Source organism: Chrysemys picta, chromosome 5, assembly GCF_011386835.1.
Source record: "Chrysemys picta bellii isolate R12L10 chromosome 5, ASM1138683v2, whole genome shotgun sequence".
In the NCBI taxonomy this organism is placed as follows: domain Eukaryota; kingdom Metazoa; phylum Chordata; order Testudines; family Emydidae; genus Chrysemys; species Chrysemys picta.
The window spans coordinates 29400067-29422646 of record NC_088795.1 but is presented as its reverse complement, the minus strand read 5'-3'; the positions used below and the strand labels follow the sequence as shown (position 1 = coordinate 29422646).

General features: G+C 45.9%; 2 protein-coding genes across 2 annotated transcripts in view; both read right to left on the bottom strand.

The window, feature by feature from the left end:
• Positions 1-22580, bottom strand: part of LOC135983898 (general transcription factor II-I repeat domain-containing protein 2A-like) — a 984084-nt gene that overhangs the window by 337649 nt on the left and 623855 nt on the right. The gene's annotated exons all lie outside the window — the stretch shown is intronic.
• Positions 20395-22364, bottom strand: LOC135983577 (uncharacterized). Its single transcript, XM_065596179.1, has 2 exons — positions 21621-22364; positions 20395-21015 (listed from the first exon to the last, which is right to left on the bottom strand). The coding sequence occupies exons 1-2, from the start codon at positions 22159-22161 to the stop codon at positions 20552-20554; spliced, it is 1005 nt and encodes a 334-aa protein (XP_065452251.1). The 5' UTR covers positions 22162-22364; the 3' UTR covers positions 20395-20551.

The window sequence follows — 22580 nt, the reverse complement described above, 5'->3', positions numbered from 1 at the left end:
GAAGTGTGGTAAGCACACAGTTTGGAGGATGACTCTCTTGGACAGACTATATTTTTAGCATGTAACTAGTACATGATTGAACAACAGGGTTATACTAAGGAGTGTGCTCTCTGCAAGTCTTTGAGTCTCCTCCATTCCCTCTCTCTCACGCAGTGTGTGTTGGTGGTGGGAGAGGAGACTTTCTGGTTTGAATTTGTGTTGGCAATGGGGAAAGAGCAGAGGGGAGATGCATGAGGGTCTTGGGCATGTGGTTAGCTGAAGAAGCCTATTGAATTATTTTCCCCATAATACCAGCCAAAACCAAGATAAGAGGTATTAAGAGTGACCGACCGCACATTAGGCCAGCTCACACTATTAATGAGCAGAATGTACTATACAGTATTATGCTCTGAATAGTACATTGTTAATAATGGTTACCAGTGAGCGTGCTGTTTTTGTAGCTGTTGAACAGGCGAAGGCATAAGACTGTGCAATTAATATGGAGAAACTCTCTTGAGGACTGAGCTTTTACTGGCCAGTAGAAAAGGTTTCTGCAGTTAGCAGGTGACCATTCTAAAGGGCTTCGCCATTTAAAGCAGTGTGAAGCTTGCAGTTAATCCCACTTATATCTGGCAATACAAAGCAGCACTTGAGTGCCAGCAAATTTAGACTTCAGCCGAGGCTAAGGGTAGGCCCTGGATAACAACATTTCCTTGTTCTACAAGCTTACCTGGCTATGATGATTGATGAGTGTTATAGATGCATGTGGCAAATTAAAACCTCCAGTTCAAGGTTGCATGTAATGGTATTGAAAGCACAGTGAAAACAAAGTCGTTTCTACATTAGACTGCTCTGATGATAAACACACACAGTCAGCTCTGCCACATGCCTGTTTCTCTTCAGACAGCTTTTGTACTTTCCTGCTGTCAGAAGTATTAGCACACACGAGCTCTTGAACTGCTCAGACTTGCGTGTTATGGAGATGCAGTGGGTGCCAGACCATTAACTGTGTAAAGCAGGGCTGTGGTTGCTCAGCTTTCTTCCTCTTCTGATCATTTCACAGCAGTACGGTCTTTGTGACGGGATGTGCACCAGTCTGAAGGATTTTTCTCATTTATAGTTTTTCAATGGTGTATTTTGCATTAAGCCAAACCGCCTGGGCTTGGCTCCCATGCACTGTGCTGCAGTTTATATCCCGTTTGGGAATGAGCAGGATGATTTGCCTTAGTGTTCCACAAAGTGGGAGACAACAGTTTCTTACCAGAGCGACTCGGGCAGGTCAAGGGAAAATGAAAAGAAATGTTTTTTTTTTCTTTCTCTCCTACTTACTCGGTTTCCCTTAGGGGATCAAAAGCTGAAGAGTCTTTTGTGTATAGAAAATCCAGTCGACGTGTCGCTGTTTTTGCAAACTTCTAAAAGGGAACAAAGCAGCAGAAGCAACAGATTGTTGCCTCTGCCCTTATGGTTATGATATTAAACCTCCTTCCCTCCCGCCCCCCAGAAAAAATAATCCCAGCGCACCCCCTCGCCCTCAATAGAATGCTTCGGTAGAGAGAGATTGAGGAATGGGGACAGCCTGAGCAGTTTCCTGGGCCTTAATGGAAGTGGTGTGAGTCAAAGGTTGAAAAGCCCTGTCCTAGATGCAATGGGCAAGAACCAAAGAGAAGCTGCACTTCCCAGGATTTTAAAAAAAGACGACAGCTATTTCAGTATTTCAAGGGCTATATTTTTCCAGCTTTTTGGCAGGAAGAAAGTGGGTGGGAGAAGGGGAATATTTATAGAAAGTGCCTTGGTTTGGTAAATATTTCCAACCCATAAAACTCCTAGTTGAGAATTCTGTATAGACACAAGTTGATGATAATGGTGTGTTACATTACACTATGCCTTTGTTTTCGGTGTGTTGCACTCATAAGTTCCCAAAATCGTTGCTGCCTGCAAAGATGGTGTGATGTTCCCCCGGTGTTATCTGGACCGGTGATCTGCTAGGTCACTCCAATCCTTGACTCTGGGAGCCAGCCTTACCCTGCTCTGCTGTGAGAACTCCCACTCCTGGGCTGTTCACGCACAGCCTCTGGCATGCAACTGCTCGTTGGACTGTGCAACCAAATGACACTAGACAATATCTCCGATCCCAGACACAACCCTAGGAACCTCCATCTTGCAGTGTCTAGTAATGCCCACTGGATGCTGCAAGCTTATATGAGTTCATCAATTTAACAAATAAATTGATATGCAGCAGGCTTGTTACCCCAAGGGGAGTCTCTGACATGCTTCAAACCAAACACAATGCTTCAGGTAGAATAAACAAATTTATTAACTACAAAATATAGATTTTAAGTGATTATAAGTCAAAGCACAAGAAGTCAGATTTGGTCAAATGAAATAAAAGTGAAACGCATTCTAAGCTGATCTTAACACTTTCAGTGCCTTATAAACTTAGATGCTTCTCACCACAGGCTGGCTGGTTGCCCTTCAGCCAGCTCTCCCCTTCGATCAGCGCTTCAGTCGCTTGGTGGTGGTGTCTGTAGATGGAGGTGGAAGAGAGAGGAAGAGCATGGCAAATGTCTCTCCCTTTTATCATGTTCTTTCTTCCCTCTTGGCTTTGCCTCCCGCCCCCCATGGTCAGGTGAGCATTACCTCATCATAGACCCTGACTGACCCAGGGAAGGGGGGTGACTCACTGGAGAGTCCAACAGATCCTTTGTTTCTGCCTAGGCCAGTGTCCATTGTTTCTGTGAGGCTGGGCTGTGTTTGTCCCATACCCTGATGAGGTATGAATTGCCCCTCTGTTTCTGGAGAGTTTTGCCTGGGCTTGTTTTAAGCCATGGGGACACATTTTCAGCCTCATAACTATATACATATAATTACAACCTATAACATAACATTACTATAACAACAATGCTCAGTGCATCATGAGCCTTCTGAAGACACCCAACATGAAAACTTTGCATTGGATACCACACAATCATATTATAAGGATGAACATGGGGGTGCAGGGTGTTTCCCCGAGATACAGTGTGTCACAGATGGCCAGCCTTTTTTGTGTTTAGTTCACTGCCAAAGAATATAGTGTCTCTTCTTGCAGCTCCAGGGTTCTGCACCTGCCCCTTCCCTTTCCTGTGACTGGTGTTGAAGAGATGGAATAGAGAACAGAGAGGAGTGGTTAGATGTTTGGCTGCATGCATGTGTGTGTTCTCAATGTGTGCTGCCCCAGCTCTGCGCAAACAGACAACACAGCAGACCTCAAGCGAACCACCCAATGATCACAAGATCCATTAAGGGATGAAGGCACCTGTCCAGGTTTATTGTCGACAAAGCATGGTAATAGTACCTGACAGACTCTACAAAAATACTAAAACATGTGTGCCCATGACAATGGATGCAGCTCAGTGAATGATGGGACTTTCCATTCCTCCCTTGTCTGGACAAAAATATTCCCTCTGAAATACATCTTTAAAGCCCAGTACAAACAAGTTAGTACTGCCCCTCTGATATAATTAGTTACTGCCCCCTAACGTGGATAGTTATCATCCATCACCTTGTACATGTTGATTTGATCAAAACATCTCTATTATGTACTGTCATCCTGACCTTATCTTTTAGAAGGGGTCAGTGTGTGCCTGTTATCCTTGGGAAATGTTTTTGTGCCATCCTTGATATTGGGATGTTCTGGTACCACTTGATATCAGGATATGTTTGCGTGAGTACTCTGTGCTTAGTACTTCTTAGGAATGTGTATTTCTGCAGTATCAGCCCTGATCTTGCCAGATTCTGTGAACAGATCCTGCCTCACACCAGGCTTCTAATACAAGGGCTTATGTCTCAGGCTCTCTTCCTATTACAAGGAGCAGACCCATTTTTCACAGGAGGGAGCTGATCTGCCCTGACTTGCCTTGGGCAATTTTTTGTGTTCCTGCTCCTTGTGAGAATGGTGTTGGCTGCTTTCCTACCCCAAAAACTCCACTTGGATCCTTGGGGGGGGGGGTCACCTGCTTCCTATGGCAGCTCTGATTGGCTGCTCTTCCCCAGGCGGTGGGCACAAGGGGAGGCAGCCAATCAGAGGGGGCTTTCCCATGGACAGAGCTGGAAACTTTGTGGGCTGGAGATACAGTACTTCTCTCATCTAGAAACTGGCTCCAATAGAGGCCAAAATTGCACTGCTCACTGAAATTGGGAGAACTGGCAACATGGGCTGTGCCAAGTGTGGGGCTGCAGGATGCAGCACTGTGGAGATTCTAGGCGGCACTGGAGCCCATAAGGCAGCTCAGGGAGGCTCCCGTAACTTAGATAGAAGTTGGACTCAGCATTTTCTAAATTACTCCCGGGCCCCTCCATCCCCCAGAACAGCTGAGGATGGGGAAGGCACAAAAGTGGCTTCACAGTTGCCACTGGGCTGCGAGTTCTGTGCTGCTCCTCTTAGACGCACAGTGTAGAATCTCAGTCAAGGTGTCTCTGCACCAATAAGCATAACTCAAGATCTTTCACTGCTACCACCTTCTTCCCTACTCTGTTTGCGGTCATCCTTGCTGTACTGGGTCTCATAGGTGTTACGGTCCCAAGCATCAGAGCCTCATGAAAACCAGAAGCTATTGCAGTGAGTAAAATTTTAGTAACAAGACTAACTGATGGTAGCATTCCTCCAGCAACAGTGCTGCTGGGCCCTGTTCGCTTTTTGCTTGCTATTCCTCCTTTGCACGTTAGGCTGCCATCCCCTATTAACATTCCACTGAACTCAACTGAAGTGGTAAGCTATAATTTGTCCAGTATATTTAGCAGCACTGTTGGGTGCGTTCTGTAGGAGAAGTACCACAGCTAATAGCTGCGACTGTTACATCACCCGAGAAAAACAGGTTAGTGTGTGCATATTTCAAAACACCCCTTCTTCAGGTCATGCTGAAGTCTGTTTGCACTCTACGTTCTGTTGAAGTGACAGTCAGAATGTGTGTAGCAGCATACCTGTCACCTATATTTTACAAGACCTCAGCTGAAACTGAGCCACCTCTGGAGGAGAATTTAAACAGCACACAGTAGCACTATACAACATGTCATGAGAAGAGCTGAATAATATTTCGGCCAACTGGAACTTTGTGGGGGATTTTAGGGAATATAATTACAGTACCTGATTTGGATTTTAGCCATAAGAATGAGTCTAGCACCTCAAGTGATTCCTGGGAAATGTAATGCCAATGTGATTTATAATAAGCAAGAGAGCACAGGAGATATCTTTTACATAGAATCCAAAAGATTTTTCCATTATTCTTGCTTTATTTAGACTTATTTGTCTGTTCATCTTCCCTTTTATGTAGTCTCTGAAGTCAGGCCTAACTATGCTCATATGACACTTGGGGGGAGTTGATTAAATTGTGTCTGAACCAGTGTTTTAAATCTACTGTGTTTGTTCCAGTAATATTTTTGCCCTTACCCTATGGAGCCAAACAATATACCTGACCTTGATATCAGGTGTAAGCTAGCCCCGTAAAAACTGAGTGAGATGAGTCATTATCCTAAAGTTTACAACAGGCAACTTTTAAGGTTTAAAATGAGAAGGCCAGAGATTTAGTAGCAGTGCTCGCTGAAGGATACGGTTCATAACGTATGTCTTAAAAATGTTTAAAGCAACAAAGAGTCCTGTGGCACCTTATAGACTGACAGATGTATTGGAACATAAGCTTTCATGGGTGAATACCCACTTCGTCAGACGCAAAATGTTTGTTTACTCTGATAGCAGGAAAAAAGTGAGGCAAAATTTTTCAAAACTGGGTGACTAAAATTAGGCTATTAATTATGCCTAGTTACATTTAGTCATAGAAATAAGTGGTCTGATTTTGCAAACTGCTGAGCACCCGATAATTCTATTGGGTCAGCTGGGTGTTAAGCAGTTTGTAAAATTAGACCATTTATTTAGATGCCTAAACCGCAACATAAAAGACATACTGGACTTTAACCACCCACATCTGAAAATCTTGGATTCTCCTTTTTTGGGGAGCTCCTTTCATATCCCCATTAGTTCTCTTTTACCTTCTCTGAGACCTGATCCTAAACCTGAGCCTTCTCTTGGGCTGCAAGGAGTAGGACATAGCTCCATTCCGTGTCTAGGCAGCTCCTAGATGTAAATGTATATTTAATTGGATAATTGTAATTATTATCAGGAGCAGAATGGATTCTAGGCTTCTATAATTACTGTGTCACAAGTGTTAGAGCGTCTGTGCAGTCCTTCTAGTTTCCAAGTTCAGTGAAAGACCAAAGCTACGGGGATGGGGAGAGGGGTGTGAATGTGATTTCAATAGATGGTAGAAATCATTTTTTCCAAAGCCACATTCCCATTTTTCTTACCATCACCAAGTTTAACTAAGACTTAAATCCCTGAAATACGGATTATTTTAAAGAAATCAAATGGAAATTAAACTTTAATAAAATTGTCAAAAGCCTCAATACATAATTTATCTCCATGCTGCAGCTAAAGAACAGAGAAAAGTATATTGTACAGAAGGTTAAAAATTTAATTCGGCTATGCCCATATGGACACTTTATGTTGTTATAGTAAAACCCACAAGCTAAAGGATATGCTTGGATATTTAACCCTTTAGGAAAAGAACCAGGGGTGGACTGGCTTGGTCACATACCAGGATGCTATTCCAAAAACTTAGGCCACAAAGGGAGGAAGGAATGGGACAGAGGTTATGGGACTCAACTGGGAATTGAGACCTGGGTTTTATTGCTGATTGCTAGTGACCATGGGTATGTCACTTCACCTGTTTGCCTCAGTTTCCCCATCTACAAAATGAGGTTAATGACACCCTTTTTTTTCTAAAGTGCTTTGAGCTCTACAGATGAAAAGCACTACAAAGAGCCAGCCAAGTATTATTGTTGGACATGGGTCCTTCCTTCTGCAGCCAACATACATTTCCTTCACGTCCTCATCATAGACTGATAATCTTGTCCATCCCAGTTGATACATCAGTGTGAGGAGACAACCTCCCCAAGGACTGGTCTTAGGTACAGATGGCTAAGATACTGGGTGGGGGTGGGGAAGGTAGTGAGTGGGGGTGGGAAAATGGCACTAATGGGACTCAGGTATCAACAAATGTTCCATCTGAGTACTGGCTCCGTTCCTATGCTTAGAAAAGTTTATTGGTCCTGAAAGCATCTGTACTCCTCCTCCAAAGTGGTTCTCTTCTCTTTCAAACCCCCAGGGTGCTGAATTGTAAAGGTATTTAAGGGTTACTCAGCTCAGCGTTCCAAGGCCTAGGTGACTTTGGAGCCTGTCTCCCTTTCAAAAGTTGATTTGGGCACTTGGGAGCCTGCAGCTTTGTCTGTATTAGAAAGGTTTGCTGGAAGAGTAGACTGGCTAAACTAGCAGGGGAGAGAGTTTATACCAGTCCCTCAAATGGAGTAAGTTATACTGGCAAAAGAACTGGCCAATAATCCGCTCCAATCCCCCGACTTTTAAGTACGGATCAGGCCTGAGTCTCAGTGAAAGTCAATGCGTAAGTCACATCCGAAAATGAGACAGACTTCAAAGTCACTTAGGCCTTTCAGCACTGAGCAGAGCTATGCCAAATACCAATCTAAGCACCAGGACCTTGACGGGTGGGTGTCACTCTCCTCAGTAGCTCATTCAAATTTTAAATCCTGTTAGTATTTGTACTTCTGCTGTGATTTGTGCCTCCTAGCCAAGCCTGAGAGCCTGTTTGAGTCCCTCGCTGCTGACGTCACAAGCGATTTCATGTCCAGGGGAGTCAATTGGATAAAATATTACACTTCATTAACATTTTCTCCCCTGAGCTGTTGTTTTCTCCTCCTAACTTCATTGGGTAGTTTTAGCCCCTCTTCCATGTGAAAACGGGAAATGCTTTTAATGTCAGCACTTCTCAGCTTCTGCTGAGACCAGGAACCACACAGCCAAGGGGGAAAATACTGATGTCTTTACATATGGTGAAACGACTGAATAAATGTCACCTATGGAGTTAACATGCAGTGACATTGAAAATACTGGAAATATTCATTTAATAACTACATGGAGCTTTAAACTTAGCAGTGATTCTTCTGCCCTGCTTCCTTCTGCTCATTATAATTCCAGTATCATGAAATCAAACTCTCTGAAGCTGAGGTGACTGTTTTTTATTGTTTGAAAGCTTCTGTAAGCCACATTAACCCAGTGTTGATCACTGGCCTCTTCGGGTAGCAGGATCATGTAAGAGCTTAATGGGTCTGCTGCTGCCTCTAAGTTTCTGGTCCTTTAGTCCAAGGAAGCAGTAGATGTTCATGTGTTTGTCTCAGCTAAGGACAACACTATATTGAGATCACAAGGTTTCTGATGATATAAAGCATTGGGTCTTTGGCTACCAGTTCTTGAGAATAACAGCCACATGTCCCTTGGTTTGTTGGACGAGTTGGTTTTGCAGTCTTGGAGTTTTGGGATCACTGGTTCCTTCTCTTCCTAAAAAAAGCCAGAATAAAGAAAGGGCATAAGAAAAGGCAATCAAGTACTCCGCCTCCCACACACAGGATTTTTTTGTTGTTTTATTTACCCTCCTGGAGCTGTGTTTGCCAAGCCCAGGAATACTGTCCTTGGCAGTATACCCAGTAATTTAGAGGTAGTTGCCTCCCTCTCGTGTTTAGCATTTAAAGACAGTTGACGGGCATATGGGAGCATTTTGTTGCTTTTTATGAAGAATCCATATCCCATAATAAGCAGAACAGATGGAAAACCTGAGATTGCCCTGAAAAGCTAAGGAACAATTGTTCTAAATGGAAACAAGATCAAGGTAGATCTGATCTGTTCTAATCTGCCTGACATCCTATCTGGCATTTTAGCACCATATTGTTTATGGAAACCATAATCAGACTTTTATTTACTGTATGAATACATGAATGGTAACTATACTGGGGAAAGCCTGGATATGTACATGCTATCAGTGCCAATGTGGAGACATTATATAAAGAAAACTCAGTAAAATTTAAACCTGATTTGAGTGGTATTGGAGACTAAATCATAGACATGTTGGACTGGAAGGGACGTCGAGAGGTTGAGTCCATTCCCTCCCCCCACCCGACCCACACACACTTTATAATACTTTCAGGGAAAGTATTCCAGGCCTTGGCAAACATTGTGAGAGTAAATGCTTGAGTCACAAAAGCATGTGAAATCTTGGTAGTTACATTTCTCTGTTTCTGCTGGCTTTATTTTTTTCCTTTTCACCATTTATTCTGCTTCCCCAATTTATTTTTTTTTCATCATCACAGTCCTAAAATGACAATCTCCATGCTGGGACTGTAGGACAGATTTGCAAAATCTGTGGAATCACCATTATAAATCCATAGTGTGTCCCCGTGCTGCATTGTTCACTCATCTTCCCTGTGACTGCATTTTGCTAAGTATAGGCCTTCAGGAAGAAAACAAAAAAAAGAAGTTTTATTTTCCCGGTCGAATTCATTTTATTGCAAAGTGAAGACCGAATTTGCTCAGTGCCAGAGCCAATCACGTTCATAGATTATCCTAGAATTTCTTTGTAGCTGGGCATGATTTACAGCACTTCTTCAGTATGCTACCAGGAAACGGGCTCAGGCACAGGAGGCCTGTTAAAAGTGCTATTTTTATTTGGATATAATTTAAGGGCTTGTCTACACTTAAAGCGCTGCGGTGATGCAGCTGCACCGCTATAGCTCTTAGCGAAGACGCTACCTATGCCAACAGGAAAGCTTCTCCCATCGCCATGGGTACTCCACCTCCCCGAGAGGCAGTGGCAGTAGCTATGTCAATGGGAGAAATCTACACCAGGAGTTAGGTTGGTATAACTGTGGTGCTCCGGGGGGTGGATTTTCCACCCCCCTGAGCGACCTAGTTATACAAACATAAGTTTGTAGTGTAGACCAGGGCTGAGTTACAGGGTATGTGGTGTTATTGCTACAGTTTGGGCAGGGTCTATATAAGGTACGGGTCTGTGTTTATCCCCATGTTTCTGGATAAATTCTTCCAAATTAATTTAATCCATCCTTAGTTAGGAAATACAATTGCAACATGGGATAAACCTTCTAAGTGACTCTCAATCTGTAGATTAGTTGAATGAGTGATCCAAGATGCACTAGAAGAATTTACCCTTCTAAGGGTAAGATAGTTCCAGTGTCAAGCAGCACAGTGTATGTACAAAGAAATGCATTGTTAAATTATGTGCACACCCACACACATTTTATTAATGATTCCAGTTGTTTTTCTGTTATATTAATCAGTGGGTTATGATGACAGGACAACAGGTCAAAAAGTCCAGGAAATTATTTTTGAAAAGAACTAAATGTTTAAATATGCACACTTGAAATCTCATTGTATGGTAAACAGTAATTGCAATCTTCCTGTGAGCTCTCAGTATTGCCTCTCTTTTCTTCAGCTAATTTAGACCATACTTACATACGCTGCTATGTTTAAGCAAAACCCGTTACCATGGTGACACTACAGCATGCTAAATATGGTTTATGGTGTCCAAAATTACATTTGTATGAACTGTTAAAGTGAAAAATAGGGGAGAAAACACTTCATATAATGTTTTATAAGCTAAAACAGCTATTTCTATTCTAATGTTTTTGTTGTTAATTTCTCCACATATAGGAAGGTGTGAGCCTGTGATCCCTTTGTTGTTGTTATTTGTTTATGGTATTACCTTCAATGCACTAGGCAAGAGTACATGATCCCTGTGCCTCTGACCTCACAATCTGAAGTGAGATATATAAACTAAGGCTCCATCTCAGCAATCATGTAGGCATGTTCGTATCTTTAAGCACATGAAGTCATTGGGACTACTCTGGTGCTTAAAGTTACACCTGTGTTTAAGTGCCTTGCTGTTTTGGGCTGATCAGAGATAGGGAAAGGGTAGAACTATTATCTTGATGAATATTACTTATTTTTATTAAAATGGCACCTGTGGGCTCCATCTAAGATCAGGACCTCTTTGTGACAGGAACTGTACAAACGCATAATAAGACACAGATATATGAATCATATGTTTAAATTTAAAAAAATCTGTAATTACCAAGCCTTTTCATTTACCTTTCAGTGAGAGCTGTAACCTGAAAATGCAATAATATGTTTAAAATACATGAATAGTGAAAGCTTTCATTTTGTTCATTTTTCAATTACAATCTGCTTTTGATTAGTATCGGTAACTGTTCTGTTGTCAAGTGTTGATAAGGTGCAAGAAATTACCTTGCAAAGTAATCATGCTGCCTGCATGCACTCAGCAGCATGTCAAGTGATAGAACCATGCCTGCAGGGTATAATAAATAGTTATATCATCTGACATTTATATAAGATTATTAAGCCTAACGGATCCCAAGTCCAATTTCAAGCCATGATTCCAGTTCGGCAAACACTTATGCGCATGCATTTGCTTAAAATGTGCTGTTGTTGAACATGCCATGGGATCTGATTGTTATTTGTTGTATGGGATATGTTGTTGTTTATTATTTATATTGCAGTAGCGCTTTTAGGAGCTGCAATTGGGAACCAGGGCCCTGTTGTGCTAGGCACTGTCCAAACACAGAAAAAAAGATCATTTCTGTCCCAAAGACCTTACAACCTATGTCACACCTGAAAGACAACACTTCTAGCAGCACAGCATTGAAGCACTGCTTTGATGCTGCTGAGAGGGAAGAGTGACACCTACTGAATTGTCAGCCTTTCTGCAGCACCCTGGATTTCTTCTTGGGGCTCTCCTATCCCATGCTAACAGGCCCAACCTTGCTTAACATGTGATATAGAATAAGAAGCTTAGGACCTGATTCTCTATTACATTAGGATCCATTTACACCCACTTCAGACTGCCCGAATACTGTAAAGGAGGCTTGGCTTAAACGAGACTAAAGGTCATAATGTTTACATTTCTTTAGCATTTTAATAAGCATTTTATTCCTAGCTCAGTAAATCAGAGACACTGCTAAAATGATTATGATGAGCCAGATTCTGCTGTAAGTAGGACCTTATTCTATGAGTTGTCCCAGTGGCACTAATTGCAATACAAGATCCTCCTGGTAAGAAGAGAGATCAGAATCTGGACCTGAATGAGAAAAAAGCAATTGAATTTAAGTGGCCATGACACAGTTCATGCAAGTGTTTTCCATTGCATTTTACAAGTTGTTGTCAGGTGAGCGGGAGAGCTGTTGGTCATGGGAATTGAACGTACTTGAAATTATAATGAGATAATAAGGGGGATATACGTTTTCTCACATGGTAGAGTAACTGTACTCCTTGGAAACTGCCAACTGTAACAGCTCCTAGTTTATACATGTCAGAGAGCATCCAGGCTTCCTGGAGTGGCTTAGGGCTTCCTGATTTTAACTTTCCTGAAAAAGGACAAAAAGCTCATGTTTGAGAAATGAGGCATGGAAAAAGGCAAAGAGGGAGAAATATTACTCCAAAGATATTCCATAAAACTTTACAGCTAATAAATAATGAACAAAAAAGCAAAGTAAGAGGAAAAGGAATTGCAATGATATAGCAGTGTAAGAATTGATGCCAGGTATTCTTTGGGAAAAAATGAGAGCGTGAGAGAAATAAGAAAGAAGCCAGCAACAGGAATTTGCGGATGAAATAAGGACATCAGGGAAATCATCCCTGACCGGGTCTTTGGCGGGTGTCTCTGTAGTACTGCCAGATTCAACACTGGATTCATTGTCAGAACACTGGGCTGACACATACAGCCAAATGAAGAGGATTGCAGAGATTATGCTGGGTGAGCGTTAGACTTGATATATGCTTGTTTATGAAAACTGGTGACATCTGAAAGGGACACATGGCCAAAGCCTCCATGTTCTCATAACCGGCAAGATTCCAGCAGCAAGTTTCCTGGATTCAGCAGCACTATCGTGTGGCGGACAAAGTTCTGTGGCAGGTTCATTTACATTTTAAAATTTAGGTTTTTAATACATTAAATATGCAGATGAATATTACTATCTGCCCTGTAGCAGATTTATTATTATTTATTTGGATGTTTAATTCAATGTATTTTATGTTGCTTCTTCCTGCCATTCTCAGTTTTCGTTATGCTTTTACATACTTTCGTAAAGACAATGCACAGCTGCATCATAGCTATTACACCTGGAGGACAGTTGGAAAGTGAAGCTGTTATAAAATGTGATTCCTTGCTTCTTAAGTGGAATTCCATGCTGGGAGAAAATTACACCTGGCCCCTGGTCTCTGCAATGGCTGCCAGTAAATTGCCAGGTGGATTTCAAGTTATTGATGTTAACCTATAAAGTCCTGAATGGTTTGGTATCTGCTTATCTATGGGGTTGTCCCTTCCAGTGCCAGACAGTTCCAGATGGGAGCGCTTGAGTTGGAGTTCCTCATTATAAAGGGGAGTCAGCAGTATGTTCTATGTGAAGGGTCCTCAGCTTTGGACCTCCTTTGTCCCATTGGTCAGCCGGAGGCCAGATTTGTTAACCATTCAGGTATGTTGTGTGTCTATATTTCCCCCAGACTTTTGGGAAGGATGTGGACTGAAGGTTATAGGGAGTAGGTGGCTATTTATTAATGACATGAGAAGAAATCTTTCTATTGTATTTTGTACATTAATTTATGGGATGGGTACCCAGTGCATAGGATGGGTGACTAGAAATATATTCATAAATCTAAATAAATAGAACATCATGAAAGTGGCCAGGATAGTTAGAGCTTTTGGTACCTTGAAAGGCAGTCGGGGAATGCGGCATATGCACATTCGCTTGGAGATTCTGCTAAAATGATCAGCAGTGAAATGGTCGGCAATGTTGGCATTTAAACTGTCAAATTTAACCCCCCATTAAAGTGAATGGGGCCATGTCTCTCAGGGTATGTCTTCACTGCAGAGTTTACCCAGGTCTGGGCACTCAGATATGGGTGACTTGGTGTATGTCTACACTACATGATTACTCCAATTTTACAGAATTAGATTTTTGGAAACAGATTGTATAAAGTCGAATGCATGCGAACACACTAAGCACATTAATTCGGCTGTGCGCGTCCATGTACCGAGGCTAGCGTCGACTTCCAGAATGTTGCATTGTGGGTAGCTATCCCTTAGTTCCCGCAATCTCCCCCGCCCATTGGAATTCTGGGTTGAGATCCCAATGCCTGATGGGGCCAAAAACATTGTCATGGGTGGTTCTGGGTACATCCTCCTCCTCCCTCCATGAAAGCAATGGCAGACAACCATTTCGCGCCTTTTTTCCTGGGTGAACTGTGCAGACGCCATACCATGGCAAGCATGGAGCCCGCTCAGCTCAAGACAGCAGTCATGAACATTGTAAACACCTTGCGCATTATTGTGCAGTCTATGCTGAACCAGAACCTGAAAAACCTGGCGAGGAGGAGGCGGCGGCGACGGGAGCGTGGCGACGAGAGTGATGAGGACATGGACACAGAATTCTGTCAAACCACGGGCCTCGGCACTTTGGAGATCATGGTATTAATGGGGCAGGTTATAGCCTTGGAACACCAATTCTGGGCCTGGGAAACAAGCACAGACTGGTGGGACTGCATAGTGTTGCAGGTCTGGGACGATTCCCAGTGGCTGCATAACTTTCACATGCATAAGGGCACTTTCATGGAACTTTGTGACTTGCTTTCCCCTGCCCTGAAGCGCCAGAATACCAAGATGAGAGCAGCCCTCACAGTTGAGAAACGAATGGCGATAGCCCTGTGGAAGCTTGCAACATCAGACAGCTACCGATCAGTCAGGAATCAATTTGGAGTGGGCAAATCTACTGTGGGGGCTGCTGTGATGCAAGTAGCCAAAGCAATCACTGAGCTGCTACTACCAAAGGTAGTGACTCTGGGAAATGTGCAGGTCATAGTGGATAGCTTTGCTGCAATGGGATTCCCTAACTGTGGTGGGGCAATAGATGGAACCCATATCCCTATCTTGGACCGAAGCACCAGGGCAGCCAGTACATAAACCACAAGGGGTACTTTTCAGTGGTGCTGCAAGCACTGGTGGATCACAAGGGACGTTTCACCAACATCAACGTGGGATGGCTGGGAAGGGTTCATGACGCTCGCGTCTTCAGGAACACTACTCTGTTTAAATGGCTGCAGCAGGGATTTACTTCCCAGACCAGAAAATAACCACTGGGGATGTTGACATGCCTATAGTTATCCTACCCATTAATGCCATGGCTCATGAAGCCATACACAGGCAGCCTGGACAGTAGTCAGGAGCTGTTCAACTACAGGCCGAGCAAGTGCAGAATGGTGGTAGAATGTGCATTTGGACATTTAAAGGGTCGCTGGCGCACTTTACTGACTTGCTCAGACCTCAGCCAAACCAATATTCCCATTGTTATTGCTGCTTGCTGTGTGCTCTGCAATCTCTGTGAGAGTAAGGGGGAGACCTTTATGGTGGGGTGGGAGGTTGAGGCAAATCACCTGGCCGCTGATTACTCACAGCCAGACACCAGGGCGATTAGAAGAGCACACCAGGAAGCGCTGCGCATCAGAGAAGCTTTGAAAACCAGTTTCATGACTGGCCAGGCTACGGTGTGAAAGTTCTGTTTGTTTCTCCTTGATGAAAACCCTCCCCCTTGATTGACTTATTCCCTGTAAGCAACCCACCCTCCCCCCTTTTATCACAGCTTGCTTTCCAAGGAAATAAAGTCACTATTGTTTAAAAAGCATGTATTCTTTATTAATTGATTATAAACATAGGAAGAGAACTGACAAGGTAGCCCGGGTGGGGTAGGGGAGGAGGGAAGGAAAAGGCCACTTCAAAAGTTCAAAATAATGACAGCCTTTTGCATGGGCTGTCCACTGGGGTGGAGTGGCAGGGTGCACGGAGCCTCGCCCCCCCCCTCCCCGCGTTCTTACATGTCTGGAGGAGGCGGCTATGGAACTTGGGGAGGGCGGTTATACAGGGGCTGCAGCAGCACTCTGTGACACTGCTGCAGTTCCTGAAGCTCCACCAGATGCTGGAGCATGTCTGTTTAATCACGCAGCAACCCCAGCATTGCATCCTGCCTCCTCTGATCTTCCTGCCGCCACCTCTCTTCACGTTCATCCCTCCTGTCCTCACGTTCCTTGGCAGCTTTCCTGTACTTTGATACCGTGTCCTTCCACTCATTCAGATGAGTTCTTTCATTGCCGGTCGATTCCATGATCTCTGAGAACATTTCGTCTTGTGTGCATTTTTTTTCGCCGCCTTATCTGAGATAGCATTTGGGACGGAGCCTTGAAAAATTTGCAGCTGCGGGAAAAAAAAGGAGAGAAGTATTTAAAAAGATACATTTTACAGGACAATGCTTATACCCTTTCACAGTGAACAACACTATTCACATTACATAGCACATGTGACCTTGTACCGAAATCACATTTTGCATCTTAATATTGAGTGCCTGCAGCTTTAGTGTTAGAGATCACAGACGCTGGCCGGGCAACAGAATTCGGCTTGCATGCGGCCATGGTAAGCCATTGTCTTTCGGCTTCTGCAACCTTCCTAAAAGCAGCACCCTCCTTTCCCATACCAAGCAAAGCCAGTTGAGTGCTGCGGTTTTCGTGTTAACTTGCAGCCGCAGAAACCAAACTCCCCCCCCCCCCCAATTCTCTGGGATGATCGCTTTACACCTCCCCCCACCGCGTGGCTGGTATCAGGAAAGATCCCCGCTAGCCAAACGCGAAAAGCTCAGCGCCAATGCCCCCCTCACCCCCCGCCACTGGAAGGATTTCTTTTCAGTCACAGGCAAACAGCCCAGTAGGAACGGTCACCTCTGTCCCCTTAGTTAAATTCCCGTATTTCAACCAGGTTACCACGAATGGTATCACTCTCCTGAGGATAACACAGCGAGATAAAGAACGGATGTTGCTTGAATGCCAGTAAACACTGGGACCATACGCTGCCAGGCTTTGTCATGCAATGATACCAGATTACGTGCTACTAACATGGTGTGGTAAAGTGTCCTACCATGGAGGACGGAATAAGGCTACACTGCCCAGAAACCTTCTGCAAAGGCTTTTGGAGTACCTCCAGGAGAGCTTCATGGAGATGTCCCTGAAGGATTTCCGCTCCATCCACAGACACGTTAACAGACTTTTCCAATAGCTGCCCTGGCTGCGAATGCATCCCAAGTCCTCAGGGCAAATAAATCCTTAAAAAACGCTTGCTTTTAAACCATGTTTTATATTTACAAAGGTACACTCACTAGAGGTCCCTTCCATAGCTTCATTGTCAGGGTATGTCTACACTACGAAATTAGTTCGAATTTATAGAAGCCGGTTTTATTGAAATCGATTGTATACAGCCGATTGTGTGTGACCACACAATAAAATGCTCTAGGTGCTCTAGTCGGCGGACCGCGTCTACAGTACAAGGCTAGCGTCGACTTCCGGAGCATTGCACTATGGGTAGCTATCCCACAGCTATCCCACAGTTCCCGCAGTCTCCGCCGCCCCTTTGAATTCTGGGTTGAGATCCCAATGCTCGGATGATGCAAAACAGTGTCGCGGGCGGTTCTGGGTACATGTCGTCAGGCCCCTCCCTCCCCCGTCACAGCAACGGCAGACAATAGATTCGCGCCTCTTTACCTGGGTTACCTGGGTTACCTGTGCAGACAACATGGAGCCCGCTCAGCTGAGCTCACCGTCACCATATGTCCTCTGGGTGCCGGCAGACGTGGGACTGCATTGCTACACAGCAGCAGCTGCTAACTGCCTTTTGGCGGTAGACGGTGCAGTAGACTGGTAGCCTTCATCGGCGATCTGGGTGCTGGCAGCCGTGGGGCTTGCCTTTTGGCAGTAAATGGTGTATTACGACTGTTAGCCGTCCTATTACAAGTCGGGTCATCGCACGTTAGCAGAGTCTTCCCCGAGCAGCCGATTGTGCAATAGGCCTGAAGACCATCGTCATACGCCGCCCCGTATTTGCTGCCAAGCACCCAGAAAGATGCCGAGGGCTATCAGTCACGCTGCACCGTCGTCTTAAGATGTAAAAAATAGATTTGCTCTGCATTCATTTGCTTCCCCCTCCCTCCGTCAAATCAACGGCCCAGGGTTTTCAGTTTAATCTTTGGTGGGGATCATTCTGTGTGACAGTTGTTTGTGTTTCTCCCTGATGCACAGCCACCGTTCTTGATTTTAATTCCCTGTGCCTGTACGCCATGTCGTCACTCGGCCCGCCCTCCCTCCTTCCCCTAGTCCGTCAGATACTACGTTTGCGCCACAGCTCAGAGAGCCGAGAAGCGGTTCGCGCCTTTTCTTTGAATTCTGGGTTGAGATCCCAATGCCCGGATGATGCAAAACAGTGTCGCGGGCGGTTCTGGGTACATGTCGTCAGGCCCCTCCCCCCTCGTCACAGCAACGCAGACAATAGATTCGCGCCTTTTTACCTGGGTTACTTGTGCAGACAACATACCACGGCAAGCATGGAGCCCGCTCAGCTCAGCTGAGCTCACCGTCACCATATGTCCTCTGGGTGCCGGCAGACGTGGGACTGCATTGCTACACAGCAGCAGCTGCTAACTGCCTTTTGGCGGTAGACGGTGTAGCATGAGTGATAGCCATGGGGCTGGCAGCCGTAGGGCTGCATTGCACCAGCCCCTTGCCAGGCGATGGTATATTATGACTGGTACCCGTCATCGTCATATTGGTGTGGCTGTCAATCATGGCCACCTGGGCAGACATGCTACTGTTTCGATGATGATGGCTACCAGTCGTAATATACTATTTTCTGCCAATTGCCCAGTATTGTCTGCTAAGCACCCAGAAGAGGCCGAGGGCGATGCTGGGTGCTGGCGGATGTGGGGCTGGCGGACGTGGGGCTGCATTGCTACACAGCAGCAGCCCCTTGCCTTTTGGCAGATGATGGTATATTATGATTGGTACCCATCGTCATCGTACTGGAGAGGCTATCACTCATGCTGCACCGTCGGCTGCCAGCTTAAGATGTAAAAAATAGATTTGTTCTGTATTCATTTGCTTCCCCTTCCTCCGTGAAATCAATGGCCTGCTAAGCCCAGGGTTTTCAGTTTAATCTTTGGGGGGACCATTCTGTGTGACAGTTGTTTGTGTTTCTCCCTGTTCCTGTACCTGTACGCCATGTCGTCACTCGGCCCTCCCTCCCTCCCGCCCTCCCTCCTTCTCCTGGTCCATCAGATACTACTTTCGCGCCTTTTTTCTGACCAGGCGCCATAGCTAGCACTGGGATCATGGAGCCCGCTCAGATCACCGCGGCAATTATGAGCACTATGAACACCACGCGCATTGTCCTGGAGTATATGCAGAGCCAGGACATGCCAAGGCGAAACCCGGACCAGGCGAGGAGGCGATTGCAGCGCGGCGACGAGAGTGATGAGGAAATTGACATGGACATAGACCTCTCACAAGGCACAGGCCCCAGCAATGTGGAAATCATGGTGTCACTGGGGCAGGTTGATGCCGTGGAACGCCGATTCTGGGCCCGGGAAACAAGCACAGACTGGTGGGACTGCATCGTGCTGCAGGTATGGGACGATTCCCAGTGGCTGCGAAACTTTCGCATGCGTAAGGGCACTTTCATGGAACTTTGTGACTTGCTTTCCCCTGCCCTGAAACGCCAGGATACCAAGATGAGAGCAGCCCTCACAGTTGAGAAGCGAGTGGCGATAGCCCTGTGGAAGCTTGCAACGCCAGACAGCTACCGGTCAGTCGGGAATCAATTTGGAGTGGGCAAATCTACGGTGGGGGCTGCTGTGATCCAATTTGCCAGGGCAATGAAAGACCTGGTGATAGCAAGGGTAGTGACTCTGGGCAACGTGCAGTCAATAGTGGATGGTTTTGCTGAAATGGGATTCCCAAACTGTGGCGGGGCCATAGACGGAACCCATATCCCTATCTTGTCACCGGAGCACCAAGCCACCGACTACGTAAACCGCAAGGGGTACTTTTCAATGCTGCTGCAAGCCCTGGTGGATCACAAGGGACGTTTCACCAACATCAATGTGGGATGGCCGGGAAAGGTACATGATGCTCGCGTCTTCAGGAACTCTGCTCTGTTTCGAAAGCTGGAGGAAGGGACTTTCTTCCCGGACCAGAAAGTGACCATTGGGGATGTTGAAATGCCTATCGTGATCCTTGGGGACCCAGCCTACCCCTTAATGCCATGGCTCATGAAGCCGTACACAGGCAGCCTGGACAGGAGTCAGGACCTGTTCAACTACAGGCTGAGCAAGTGCCGAATGGTGGTGGAATGTGCATTTGGACGTTTAAAAGCGCGCTGGCGCAGCTTACTGACTCGCTCAGACCTCAGCGAAAAGAATATCCCCATTGTTATTGCTGCTTGCTGTGCGCTCCACAATATCTGTGAGAGTAAGGGGGAGACCTTTATGGCGGGGTGGGAGGTTGAGGCAAGTCGCCTGGCCGCTGATTACCCAACCACCCCACCCCACCCTCCCCTCCCGCTTGCAGAGGCAATAGTCATTTTTTTTTAACATTCATGCATTCTTTATTAGTTCCTTACAGAGGTAGGGGGATAATTGCCAAGGTAGCCTGGGATGGGTGGGGGAGGAGGGATGGAAAAGGACACACTGCATTTTAAAACTTTAAGTCTTATTGAAGGCCAGCCTTCTGATGCTTGGGCGATCATCTGGGGTGGAGTGACTGGGTGGACGGAGGCCCCCCCCACCGTGTTCTTGGGCGTCTTGGTGAGGAGGCTATGGAACTTGGGGAGGAGGGCTGTTGGTTACACAGGGGCTGTAGCGGCGGTCTCTGCTCCTGCTGCCTTTCCTGCAACTCAACCATACGCTCGAGCATATCAGTTTGATGCTCCAGCAGACGGAGCATTGCCTCTTGCCATCTGTCTGCAAGCTGACGCCACCTATCGTCTTCAGCCCGCCACTTGCTCTGTTCATCCCGCGATTCAGCCCGCCACCTCTCCTCTCGTTCATATTGGGCTTTTCTCATCTCCGACATTGACTGCCTCCACGCATTCTGCTGTGCTCTATCAGCGTGGGCGGACATCTGCAGCTCCGTGAACATCTCGTCCCTCGTCCTACGTTTTCTCTTTCTAATGTTCACGAGCCTCTGCGAAGGAGAAACATTTGCAGCTGGCAGAGGAGAAGGGAGAGGTGGTTAAAAAAGACACATTTTAGAGAACAATGGGTACACTCTTTCATTACAAGGTGGCATATTTCGGCTTGCAGGCAGCCATCATAGGCCACAGTGTTTTGGCTTTTTTAACCTTCTTAACATGCGGGAAAGGTTGCAAACAGCAGCGCATTTCCCATATCAAGGATGAATTGGGTTGTCCATTTAAAATGGGGTTTCAATGTAAAAGGAGGGGGCTGCGGTTTCCCGGTTAACATGCGGCACAAACACAAGTAAACCCCCCCCCTCCCACACACACACACACACACACGATTCTCTGGGATGATCACTTCACCCCTCCCCCCACCGCGTGGTTAACAGCGGGGAACATTTCTGGTCAGAAGAGCAGGAACGGGCGCCTCTGAATGTCCCCTTAATAAAATCACCCCATTTCAACCAGGAGAGCTTTCTGGAGATGTCCCTGGAGGATTTCCGCTCCATCCCCATACACGTTAACAGACTTTTCCAGTAGATGTACTGGCCGCGATTGCCAGGGCAAAGTAATCATTAAACACGCTTGCTTTTTTTTTGTAATGTTTACAAATAGTTACAAAGTTACACTCACCAGAGGTCTCCTGTGTGCCCTGAGGGTCTTGGGTGAGTTCGGGGGTTACTGGTTCCAGGTCCAGGGTCACAAACATATCCTGGCTGTTGGGGAAACCGGTTTCTCCGCTTCCTTGCTGCTGTGAGCTACCTACAGTACCTCCATCCTCATCTTCCTCGTTCCCCGAACCGTCTTCCCTGTGTGTTTCTCCAGTGAGAGAGTCATAGCACACGGTTGGGGTAGTGGTGGCTGCACCCCCTAGGATCGCATGCAGCTCCGCGTAGTAGCGGCAAGTTTGCGGCTCTGCCCCGGACCTTCCGTTTGCTTCTCTGGCTTTGTGGTAAGCTTGCCGTAGCTCCTTAATTTTCACGCGGCACTGCTGTGTGTCCCTGTTATGGCCTCGGTCCTTCATGGCCTTGGAGATCTTTTCTAATACTTTTCCATTTCTTTTACTGCTACGGAGTTCAGCTATCACTGCTTCATCTCCCCATATGGCGAGCAGATCTCGTACCTCCCGTTCGGTCCATGCTGGAGCTCTTTTGCGATCCTGGGAGGACTCCATCAGGGTTACCTGTGCTGATGAGCTCTGCGGGGTCACCTGTGCTCTCCACGCTAGGCAAACAGGAAATGAAATTCAAACCTTCGCGGGTCTTTTCCTGTCTACCTGGTCAGTGCATCTGAGTTGAGAGTGCTGTCCAGAGCGGTCACAATGAAGCACTGTGGGATAGCTCCCGGAGGCCAATAACGTCGAATTCCGTCCACACTACCCCAATTCCTAATCCCCTCGTCGGAGGTGGTGTAAAGAAACTGGTTTAAAGGACCCTTTCGGTCGAAAGAAAGGGCTTCGTTGTGTGGACGTGTCCAGGCTTAATTCGGTTTAACGCTGCTAAAGTCGACCTAAACCCGTAGTGTAGACCAGGCCTGGGATACTGCCTTGGGAGGGTTGGGAGGGTACTTCAGTCAGGCTGAGAAAAAGATCCT